This window comes from Halyomorpha halys, unplaced genomic scaffold (genome assembly GCF_000696795.3).
Source record: "Halyomorpha halys isolate HHAL.00 unplaced genomic scaffold, Hhal_1.1 Scaffold876.1, whole genome shotgun sequence".
In the NCBI taxonomy this organism is placed as follows: Eukaryota; Metazoa; Arthropoda; class Insecta; order Hemiptera; family Pentatomidae; genus Halyomorpha; species Halyomorpha halys.
The window spans coordinates 100,183-113,152 of record NW_027114409.1 but is presented as its reverse complement, the minus strand read 5'-3'; the positions used below and the strand labels follow the sequence as shown (position 1 = coordinate 113,152).

At 31.9% G+C, this 12,970-nt stretch overlaps 1 protein-coding gene across 1 annotated transcript in view; it reads left to right on the top strand.

Annotated features, from left to right (window-relative positions):
- LOC106686795 (cytochrome b5) overlaps positions 1-8,277 on the top strand; it is a 9,265-nt gene extending 988 nt beyond the window's left edge. Inside the window, exons 2-4 of the mRNA XM_014430320.3 lie at positions 298-426; positions 510-574; positions 7,728-8,277. Coding sequence (XP_014285806.1) covers positions 298-426; positions 510-574; positions 7,728-7,809 — 276 coding nt within the window. The 3' untranslated portion in view covers positions 7,810-8,277. The remainder of the gene's footprint in view (positions 1-297; positions 427-509; positions 575-7,727) is intronic.
- The last annotated feature ends 4,693 nt before the right edge of the window (positions 8,278-12,970 follow it).

Below are 12,970 nucleotides of genomic sequence, written 5' to 3'. Positions count from 1 at the left end.
TATATATATATATAAAAGTCAATCAGGTTATCGAGAATGCCTTTATTACTTATTGTACATGTCGATGAGATGTATCTTCGCTTCGGCTTCTAGAAACCATTTTTTAAGATTAAGAAAATTACAACTTTTATCATTGAATTAAATGAATTTATGAGTAATACATAGTAATAAGTTTTTCTTTTTGTAACTTTTGTTTAACAAACTTGTTATATGCGTTCTAAATATATTTTTCCTTAATACACATACTATAATTTAACAATGAAAACCGTTCTATTTAAATAAACTTAACAATTTTAGCACCCTGGTGGTGAAGAAGTCCTTTTAGAGCAGGCTGGTCTGGAAGCAACAGAAGAGTTCGAAGCTGTTAATCATTCCACTGATGCACGCGAAATTATGAAAAAATATAAAGTTGGAGAGCTTGCCGAAGTAACTTTTATTATTACATTTATCAAGCCTCTAATAAAATAATTATTAAATTCTAAATCTTAAAGATATTATCCTCTTTTCAGGAAGACAGAGTAACGTTTGTAAAGAAAAATCGTTGGGAAGAATCTCCTACCAGGTCTAGATGTAGGTTAGTAAAAAATGTTATATTCCGAAATTATCTTAGATGTAATAATATATTAATTGATTATAATTAAAGAATAACTTAGGTCATTATCTTATATCCACATTATCTTATATCTTATATCCACTCCTATCTTATATCAAAAGAAACGCCTCCGAAATGCCAATATTGCAATAACAATTTAACAATAAGCCATGTTTTCCAACGATGCCCATATTTTACACCACACCTCAATAGCTTGGGACTAAGCCAAGATATCTCAAAAACCATTGGAGACGATGATAAGGCAATAGAATTGGTGTTTCAGTTTTTGAAATCACAAAATTTACTGACAAAAATATAACTTGATGGGAAGGAAAAAAATAAACAAATAAAATAATCAAATAAAAAAATAAAATTTAACGAATATTAGGAAAATTAAATAAGATGTGGATGGCGTTGATGACCAATGAAGTTTGGCGCCACTAAACAACCAAACAAACAAACTTAGGTCATTATTCTAGCTTATAAGTAGCATTAAGTCTTAAATTTCTTTTCTAAATTTACACCAACCTTAGAAATTTCCACAATTGTTATAAGGTTTGTGGGAGCGGTATAGCTCAGTGGTAAGGCACTAACTTACTCTAAGGACCCGGGTTCGAATCCGAGAGTGACAGATAACTGTAGCCCTTTATTCTGTTACTGTAGCCCGTGTGGGTTCGGGGGTCCACTCAGCCTCATAAAGTGGGGAAACATGTTGGAATCAACATGCGGTTGAGCATGATTCTGACCAAATCAGCTCCTTGCACAACCGTTAGTCTACAAACAGTACTCACAAAGTAGTGCATCCCTAATAGCATAAGTCCGGTGGAAAAATGTCAGTTTTTCACCTCAATTTTTGATTACTTTAAGGAAAACTGTCTATAATTAATAGTAAAAATTAATGATTCTACCAAGTATAGGTACGGGGAATACAAAATGGAAGCTGCATCAAAATATTAAGAACAATTAATTTTTAATTCGGTGCACCATATCGTTAAAACTACCATCAACACTAGAAAACCTAATAGAGCATCATTTAAAATAGAGTTAATTTGCTTAAATATGAGCCCGAATAGAGCTATTTACGTTAAATAGTTCCCGAGATATAGATTTTTCAAAAGCAACATTTCATAAAAAATTTACAAAAAAAATCAGTAGTTAGTGAATTTACAGGAACCATAGGACGTGCAGATGTCTATTAGCACTAAAATTGAAGTTAGTTTAACGTGCTATAAAGTAGTTAATTATATATATCTTCGTAAGGGTAGTAGTTTTTATATTTGCACATGAATATATATATATATATATATATATATTTTTTAATATTTATTTATTGCTATTTACAACTGTACATTATAATACATTTAGTAAATCTGATCTAAGTTAAATTGGAGTGTAATGACATTTTACATTAGCTGGTCTCGTGGCCATCTTCTTTTAAGGCGCCTCGGAGGATTGTCAGGAATGGAAGAGGATGCATGATTAGAAACTAAGGGGTTTCAGTGGTTAGAGAGTTTATAATGGAAGGAGTGATATCTGGTTTGGGCTAGATTGGTTACAGAGGGGACATTAAGGTCTTTATGTATGATTTTATTTGTGACAAAGTAAGGAGCATTGAGGATTTTACGAAGGATTCACATGGATATGATTTTTTTTCCAACTACTAGAAATAAATTTATCTTAGTGAATCATGAAAATTAATACCTCAACGAAGATAAAACTATTTAATAACTAAATTAAACTAGCTTCAATTTGAATGTTAATGGACATCTGTACTCATGGTTTCTGAGATACAAATTTCCCAAAATAAATTCACTAACTAATGATTTTTATGTACATTTTTTAAGAAATAGGCTCATATTTAAGCAAATTTACTCTTCTTCAAATGATGTTCTCTTAGATTTTTTAGTGTTATTGGTAGTTTTAAAAATATTGAGCTCCGAATGAAAAATTATTTTTTTGACGTTTTGAAAGAGTCGCTATTTTTTATCCCCTATGCCCCTATTCCCCTCATAATTGGCAGACTCATTAATTTTGACTAGGAATTATACATAGTTTTCATTAAAGTAATCAATAATTGGGGTGAAATCACTGAATTTTTTCTCCTCTTGTGTTTTTTTTTTTATTATAAAGTTTTATACTAATTAGCTTCTTAATTACTGTTATAATATAGTGTGACTTAGTTATTGAAGTCGTGGCCTGTGAAATAAGGCCATGTGAATAATTTAGTAAAGATTTGAAAAGATCAGTTGATCCAAGGCCATTTAAATCATAAGATCTTTGCCACTTGACCGATTAGACTCTTGAAACCAAAGTGGTGGTTATACGGTGACGGTGAGAGTGATGATGAAAGCTAGCACAGCAACTATGATCGTGCAACCTAACTTTTGCTGTCATTCTATTCGGATTTACTTGATAGTTGATAATATTTACTATCTGCAAATGCTGTTGGAACACGCTTAAAACTAAGAGAACTATTAATTTTTATTGTAAAGTTGATTTCGGATCATAAAATTTTTATAACCTATTTTTAGCTTTTATGGCTAAAGGGTACAACAAATAGGTATATTTAAGACAAAAGATCGCAGCTATACCTTCAGATTTTGGCAGTGTAATTTATGGCAGTTCCTTAAGGCATGCAAAAAAAAAGAACCGCAAAAGTATATAAAGATAACATGAAATATAATGTAAACTAAGATATAATAAGTTGATAGAGAAAATCACATAAACATTAGAAGCATAAATTAAATGAAATTAGAAATAAAAATAAATCTCTATTTCAAAAACCATTCGACGTACAGATGTCTATTAATACTCAAATTAAAGCTAATCTATACTATAACGTAGTTTATTACGTTTATCTTCGTAGGAATAGGGGTTCTAGTTTTTTATATTTTCTATAATAAATTGATTTGGACAAAATTTCGTGTGTAAATTCATATTGATATTAGAATATCAAAAAACAACAACCCCTACTAGTACAAGAGCCCAAGAGGAGAAAAAGTCAGTTATTCATCCCAATTTTTTATTACATTAATGAAAACTATGTATAATTACTAATTAAAATTGATGAGTCTGCCAAGTATAGGTAGGGGAATAAAAAATGGCTCCTCTTTCAAAACTTTAAAATAATTAATTTTTTATTCGGAGCTCTATATCTTTAAAACTACCAACAACAATAGAAAATCTAAGAAACCATCATTTAAAGTAGAGTAAATTTGCTAAACTATAAGCTCTAATAGAGCTATTTACGTTCAATAGTTCTCTAGATATAGCTTTTTAAAAAGCGACATTTCATAAAAATGTTGTATGAAACGTACTGAAAGATCAGTAGTGAGTGAATTTATTTTGAAAAAATCTATATCTCAAAAGGAGTACTTTGAGGTACAGATGTCTATTAGCGTTAAAATTAAAGCTAGTTTAATGGGCTATAAAGTTGTTTATGACGTTTATTTTCGTAGGAGTAGTAGATTTATGATATTTTCTAAAGCAAATTGATGTTTAGTTATTTGGACAAATTTTCTTGTGCCAAATTTATATTTATATGTGAATATCTCAAAAACTACTACCCCTACGAAGAAAAGTGTCATAAACTACTTTATATTAAGTTAAATTTCCTTTATTTTGAGTGTTGGCAGAAAAATCTGTGTCTTATATAGACACATATATCTAGAGATATATTTTTTCAAAAAACAAACATTTTATACAAAACTAGAAATTAAAATTTTATGAGTTTATTTTTTCAAACATCATAAAAGCTACTACTCTTACAAAGATAAAAATTATTAACTATTTAATTGTAAATTTAACTAGCTTTAATTTGAGTGCATACTGTCTGTACGTCCAATAGTTTCTGAAATAAAGTTTTTCATAAATCAAACTTATCCGAACAACTATAAATCAATTTATTTTAGGAAATATGTTGAAAACTACTATTCCTACGAAGGTAAAGGTTATAAACTACTTTATAGTACCTTAAACTAGCTTTAATTTGAGTGCTAATAGACATATGTTCGCAACATAGTTCCTTTCAGTACATTTTTTATGAAATGTTGCTTTTTAATAAGCTATATCGCGAGAACTATTGGACGTAAATAGCTCTATTAGGGCTAATATTTCAGCAAGTTTAATCTTATTTAAATAGTGTGCTTTTAGATTTTCAAGGATTGTTGGTAGTTTTAAAGATATAGAGCTCCGAATGAAAAAATAATCTTTTATAAGTTTTAGAAAGAGCCGCCATTTTTTATTCCCCCTACCTATATTTGGCAGACTCGTCAATTTTGACGAGTAATTATACCTAGTTTTCATTAAATGAATCTCAGATTGAGGTAAAGGAATTGAGTTTTTTCTCCTCTTGGGCTCTTGTACTACACATTTAAACTATTAATTTGAGCGTTAATAGATAAAAGAAAAGTAAAGCATAATAGAAACTAAAAACAGGGGAAGAAATTAACGGAATAAGGTAATAGTAAAAATGAAGGGGATATAGGAGGGGGGGCGGGGTTCTCGACCTTCACCCTCTCCTTTAGTAAGCTAAATAATAACACGTAAGGCTATGAAAGTGTATGAGAATCACCCACAATAATTTTTGGCAAAATTAACTGGGTGGCTTATAAAATTGTTTAACTTTCTTTGATGGTTGATTCGTTCAATTTCGTGGCTATTAAATAATTTGTTGACACAATAATAATCATGACTAATGAATAAATGTTTTTATTATTTCAGTTGTTTTCGTTTTAAACTACTAAAATGTAGGATAAATTTATATTTTGATTCGTTAATATCACAAATTGATTTTTTTATATCTATTTGTTATTTATGATTTTTTTTATGTTTATTTATATATCTACCTCTAATTTTATCAATTATTAGTATCGATTATTCTTTTAAAGTTCACATTGGGTTGAAAGAGAAAATAGAAAGGTGGGGTTAACCAAAATATTTAATAAAGTACAGAAAGAAGAAAAAAAAATCATGAAAAGTAAAAAAAAATAAATAAAAGAACCAAAGCAACGAAACAAAAAAAAAAAAAAATCATATCATATCATATTATTATATATTGTTACTTGTTTAATCGTTATGTGTATTTATTGTAAGATTAAAAAAAAATATCTGATTAGATTTGAATAAGTGTGCTGTGTAGCTAGCAACCCAATGAAGCTGGGCAACACAACTTTGTTGTTTTAATAAAGTTTTTCCCCTTAATGATTTATTTATTTTTTAGTTTAACTATAACTTTAAACGTCCGCCGACAGCCGTCCAAATCCAAATCCGCAAAATCAGACTTAATTGAACTATTAAGGACTTCGAAACATTTATTTAAAACGGGAATGGGATAGTTTGATTTTAAAAAACGTTTAATCGAGCAACATTGAAAAAGTGGCTGATATTGGAAAACAGTCATTTTTATACATTGATTTTTTATATATCGAATTTTTTTTTCTCCAAAAAAGTGTTCTGGCAGCAAACATCAGAGTCCAGTTTATCGACCCAAAAAACTAAGATTTACGACTACCAAACTACATTCCTTTATTTTTCCTATAGTGGATGGACTATAATAATAATAATTTATTTATTTGTTTATGGGGCAACCTCCGTACAAAATAGAGTTAGCCTGTAAAATACATGAAATAGATAATCAATTATAGTAATTTTACAAAAATGATGAGTTAGAGATCGTTTATATAAACTCATAACAAACAATATACCCAAACTGGGCTATCCACATTCGTTAGAATAAAACAGTAAAATAGAAAACGTCACTTCATATTTAATAATATTAAAAAACTATACCTCCTATTGGGACGCTAGGTGTCCAGCTGTAAGCAAAAGGTTTTGGGTTACATATATAAAAAACAGTTTAAGGTCCGATCCTGAGAGTACAGACAGAAATTCATACAACTGATTTCGGCTAATATCGCTTAGCTTCGGCATGTTTCGGATTCGGTTCTCATGGTTCGTGGAGCAATTAGTCAAAAAATGGAAACAATCCTCCAGGGCCGATCCATCTACAAGCTGGACAAAGCTTCTGTGGTTATAGATCGATTCTCGTAATAACAAGAGGTCTTTATCCTTGACAAATTCCCTGTATCTATCCAAGATCACCCCCATTCTAATTTCGATACTTACCGGATCATTAAGTAGTATCGGGTCAAACATTCCGAAGCTCTCCAATATTTTTCTTATCTGCGTTACGAATGGCTGGACTATTAGACTTAATAAAATATAATAATTTCAAAATAATAAAAAATATAATTAATATAAAATTTAATTTCAAGATAATAGTTGTGAAGAAGTATTTTTCATGATGTAATTATCCATGTATAAATACCAACTTTAAAGAACAGTTAACAGAAAAAATAAATAAAATACTGAAATCAGTATGTATTAGTTAGTACCAACACATCAAAATATAAATTTTAGTCATTTACACTGACTACAATTTAAATATTAATCATGAATAACGACTACAAAATTATATCTATAGCAAAAATAATACATATTTTACTTTTTGATTAGTCGCGGAAAATGTATTCATTAGTCATGATTATTTTTTGTGTCTAAAACTTCAGTCGTCAATCGTCAATGAAATTAAATTAATCAATCGAAAATTAAACAATGTTTATAAACCACCCAACTAATTTTGTGAGTAATGTATGTTTCATATACCCTCATTGCCTTACGTCTTCTTCTTACTTGCTAGACGAGAGGTTAGGATCATATTTTTTCTTTTTGATTTATTCACTTTTACCTTTCCTTCTTTTAGTGTTTTATTGTAGTTTAATTTTCTTTTATCTATTATTTTATTCGATATTACTCCACCTGTGAATTATATGCTTAGTATTTATTTGGCGGGGGAAACTTTGGAGAGGGGGAGCCAGAAAATTCTGAAAATGGTGGTAATGGGACCCTGGATAAAATTCGCGACTGATTAAAACCTAACAAGTATGTAAAATTTCTCCTAATTCGTTGCGACAACTGGTGCTTTTTGGCTTCATCGAATGTTTTTATATCACCCAATAGAAATATATTTTATCTGATGTACCATATACATAAAACTTTTTTTTTTTTATTTATCGAATCATATTGCTGAGCTGAAATTTAATTTTTCTTTAATGTTGTTCTTCCTTATGTTTAGCAAGGCGATGTCCTGGTTTGTGCCTCCGCTCGCAATTGGTCTTTTGTTTACTCTCGCCTACAGGCGTTTCTTCAAGAAGTAATTCGACGATTGAGAACTACCTGAATTAGTGAATGAACTGGATTAAGTGGATAAACTGCTCAATGGATTTTATTTAATATTATTATGTGTATTTTATCAATGAATTTTATTTATGTGCTACCTCCTCTAGTCTGCTATTTAAATAGGAGGATATGAATAAGTGTATGTGTATAGATATTATGTAAAATGAAATTTTAAAAACTCATCAGGAAATGAGGATATGAATATGATGGATGGATGAGGATATGAATAAGTGTATTTGTAGAGATATTATGTAAAATGAAATTTTAAAAACTCATCAGGAAATGCATTATATTCAGTGTTGTCCGTATAACGGTGTTATTAATGTCTGGTGCGGTAAATTTTTGCATGCTTGTAAAATGAAGTGTCATTCCATTATTTTATTTTTTAAACTAAAGCTAAAGGAATTTTTTTGTTTTAAAGTATTAGTAAAGCATTATCTATTAAATGTTGTAAATCTTTTTACTTCCTCCTACCAATATGTATATAAAATTTATTGTTTATCATATATTTATGTATCGCTTATAAGCATACGTTATATAAGAGCAGAAACGTACGGCGTAGCTGTAAACAATTCCGACAATTCAATTAGCAAAGGTGATAGGGAGGAAAGAAATCATAACCAGGGACAGTTCATCTTATGAGTGTGCACAAGACATGAAAGATGCTAGCGCCCGGGTGGAAATAGAGGAGCAAGGATGGACCAGAGTCGGCTATCATCACCTCAGGAACAACCCCAACCCCTGATGAAGAAGGGAGTATCGAGAAGAGACGAAGGAGAGAACAAAGAAAACTAAATCCAGAAGCATTGGCCGACGGATGGATCATAAATGCCACGGTTGTGGTAAAGGTCGACACGAAGGGGACAGTGCCTCTACATGTACCGCAGAAGAGGTACGGGCAAAGACGAACCGATAGAGGACAGTGCCGAGAGTTCGAAGAAGGAGAAGAATCTCTTGGCATATAAATGGTTCTGCAAGCAAGTGCACGGAAGTATTCTAGACCTTGGAAACGAAAACCGATGGTGGAAACCCTGGACAAGAAGAGGGCCAACAACGGAGGAGGAGGAGCGTTTGGAACCGAATAAAATTAAAATGCAGGCATGCAGTAGTTCTGAGGGGGGTTTACGTAGAGTAGCCTCCGCACGTTGAGAAACCATCACGTGAGAGAAGAGCGCGGTGGTCTGCTTGTCACCCGAGTGAAGGTAGGAGTGAGCTGTCTAGTGGACACAGGTGCACAATGGCATGTCGAGAGGTACTAGATAAATTGATTGGTGAGGAAATAATAGGGGACGGATACTCAATTCCTAGATTTCAAGATGTTCTGGATACATTCAGAGGAGCAGCCTTTTTTAGCACGTTCGACCTGAATGCATTAGAATGCACCCAGATGACCAATACAAAACGGTATGCACTTTCGAAAGAGACCACTATGATCTCACCGTTTGGTCTAAAAAAACGCGCCGATTACATTTCAAAGGCTCATAAACGAGTTCCTGGGAAGATGGGATGAGTCCGTATGCTAAGTCTACTTGCATGAGGTCTGCAGAAAATCATAAGCCGACCATGTGGAACATCTAAAAAGCGTATTTCGAAGGATGAGAAAATTTAGAACGAAGCTATCCCGGTAGAAGTCGGCGCTGTGACAAAAGCAAATCAACTCTTTGGGGTACACCATATCCAAAGAGAGAATGAGACCAAATATTCAGAAAGTAGCGGCCAACCAATATCAAAGGGATCTGTGGGCTATAAGGCGCACAAAAGCGATTTTGTCCCCAATAGGTTAAAGTTCGGAAGTGTATGGAATAGGTACAGAGGGAGCCAGTGTTAACTTTTCCGGACTTCCAAGGACAATTAACTCTGACGACAGTATTATCGCGGGAAAGGGAGCACCCAATAACGTAAGTCAGTAATAGGTGCCATAAGGAAAACAACAGCCCCTTGGAATAGGAACTGCTATAGTTTGGGCTTTGGAGAATATTAAGCCAGAAGTATTTGGGAGGCGTTTTAGGGTCCATATGACAATAGGTGAGGAACTAAAATAATTATCCCTGAGAATTACAGGACGGAAGGAATTACTTAGTCAATATAATATGGGCATCGCCTACAAGCCAGGTAAAGAATTTGATCGTCTGTAACGTGTTATGGTATTTTACAGTTTTATATATGTAGATAATTGACAGAATAATTTCAAATATGAAGAAGATGGTCAGGGTAGTAATCAAAATGAACAAAAATAGTTCCCAACTCTTTATTAACCGACGTTTCGCCCCACTTTGCAGAGCTTCGTTAGGGCTAAAAAGATTAGTTCTTAGTTGTTTTTTATCTTTTTAGCACTGATGAAGCACTACAAAGTGGGGCTAAACGTCGAATAATAAATAGTTGCAAACTATTTTTGTACTTTTTCCCCGCAACCCTGATCATCTTCTACATATTATATACAATATTCTCTTTGCTTATATATTTTAATTAAAATATCTAAACACACTGAGAAAAATCATACATTAGGAAGTCAACAATCTAAATTTAGTTTGCAATAGATTTTAAAATAACAACACAGCTATTATTGCAATAATCCACGAAAACCAATAAAAAATGTGGCTATTTTTATACTAAGATTTGGGCCTGTAAAATAATTATGTCCTTGGACTTGGAACATGAACGTCACTGTAGTACAAAATAACGCCCTTATGAAAACGTTAGTATTGCCATGAAAAATGACTCTTTATATATAAAAAAAAGTAATAATACTAATAGGTACTAGGTACCATCCAGATATTAAAATTATTCGTTTTCCCTCAAATATCCCGAAACCTCATATTTTTTGGACGCCAAGAGGGTGTAATAGACGTAGAAATTACACCCTCTTGGCGTCCAGTACATACACACCGTTGGAATACATTTTTATAAAATATAATGTGTTCATTATCTACTTCATTATAGATAATTAATCGTTCGTAAAATCCTTAATGTTCTATATGTAATCAATCTAGACCGAACCAGTATCAATCCTACCATTATAACACTCTAACCTCCAAAAACCTCTAGTTTCTCACATTGCTTCTTCGTCCATTCCTGACGATCCTCCGAGGCACCTGAAGAGAAAATGGCCACGAGACCTGCTAATTTAAAACCTTTTAGTCATTTGAGTGCTACCAATGGTTAGTTTCTCCATACGTCTGTATCACTCCGTTATTAACTGAAATCGAATTTACTGGATGTATGTATATAAATGTAATAGTTGTAAATTTCAATAAAGATAAAAATTTTATTTTTAAAATATTTATTTATGTTATTAGAGTGCTACCAATGGGTAGTTTCTGTACACGCCTGTAACACTCCAATTTAACTTAGATCAGATTTACTAAATGTATTATAATGTACAGTTGTAAATAGCAATAAATAAATATATTTTTTTAAAAATATTTATACATTATATATTATACATTATAATACATTTAGTAAATCTGATCTAAGTTAAATTGGAGTGTTACAGGCGTATAGAGAAACTACCCATTGGTAGCACTCTAATGACATTTTACATTAGCTGGTCTCGTGGCCATCTTCTTGTCAGGCGCCTCGGAGGATTGTCAGGAATGGAAGAGGATGCAAGATTAGAAACTAGGGGGTTTGAGTGGTTAGAGAGTTTGTAAGGAAGGAGTGATATCTGGTTCGGGCTAGATCGGTTACATAGGGAACATTAAGGTCATTATGTATGATTTTATTTGTGACAAAGTAAGGAGCATTGAGGATTTTACGAAGGATTTTGGATTGTAAGGATTGAATACGAGAGGAATTCGAAGCCTTTTCTAAGCCTCGAAGTTTAGTGGAGCCCTAAAGCTCAACTCCATATGTCCAGATGATATAAAAATAAAAATAAAACATGATTAATCAATAATAAAAAAAATTAAGGAATCATAATAGAAGAAGTTCATAGGCCTTATATAATATATCGCAATAATTCTTTTGCGAATCCTTAAAGTACTATGGGAAAGTTAATTTTTCTTAAATTTATTCTCGGCCATACCAATACAAATCACTAACTTTCCTTTAAATTTTGGCTGAATCGGACAAGTAGTTTTTGAAATTTAGTTGTATTAGGGATAATACGTTACTCATGCATAAGTTAAAGAGTAGTCTAAAGAAAACGAAATTGTTACTTGACACATCTTACACTGATACGCAACTTAACTGCCCGAATTTCGCAATGACATTTGCAACTCAAATGTCCCGAGGAAAATGCTATTACGCATGCGCAACCGAAAGTAGTCGATAGGATCTGAAAAAATCGATACGGGACCAACTAGTAACTAACCCACATAATCCTGAAAATGTCATCAAAACCGAATTAACGATTCCGTCTATTATACCCGTAAATGGGATTAAAAATTTTAGGTTCTGACAACATATTTTTTTATATATAATCTTTTCACTTTCTTGGGACTGTTTTTTTTATTATTTAAATAAAATAATCTGTATAGAATTTAAGTCTCAAAACACTCTTTATTGCTTTTAATGTTTAACGTTTCGGCCAATTGGGATATACTCAAGGACAATCTTAAATATAAATTTGCACCTCACATGCTATAATTTAAAAACATTTTGTAGGCTATTCTACCCAGGTCATTAATATCAGTCATGGTTCTCTTCCTTATCACACAACAATATATTGTGTGATAAGGAAGTGATAAAAGTCATAATTTGATATGTAATTAAATGTTTTAAAATTTAATGAAAAGGTGACAAAATAGGACGATTTGACTGAAATTAATGATCTGGGTTTTCTTTCCAACCCTGCTAAAAAATTTTAAATTATAGGATGTGAATTTTGTTTTTAATAATATGATATAATCCTCACGCCAGACTGAAAAGACAGGAAACTGCACGTCGATTTCGACTATTACAGCACTTACTAGACAAACGGTCTAAACTTCCAACTTATTACAAAAGACTGATCACATGACTGTAATAAGGCCAATCTGGACATACGGAGTTGAGCTAAACCTTCGAATTCCTCTCGTATTCAATCCTTACAATCCAATACGTAAAATCCTCAATGCTCCTTACTTTGTCACAAATAAAATCATACATAAAGACCTTAATGTTCCCTATGTAACCGATCTAGCCCGAACCAGATATCAC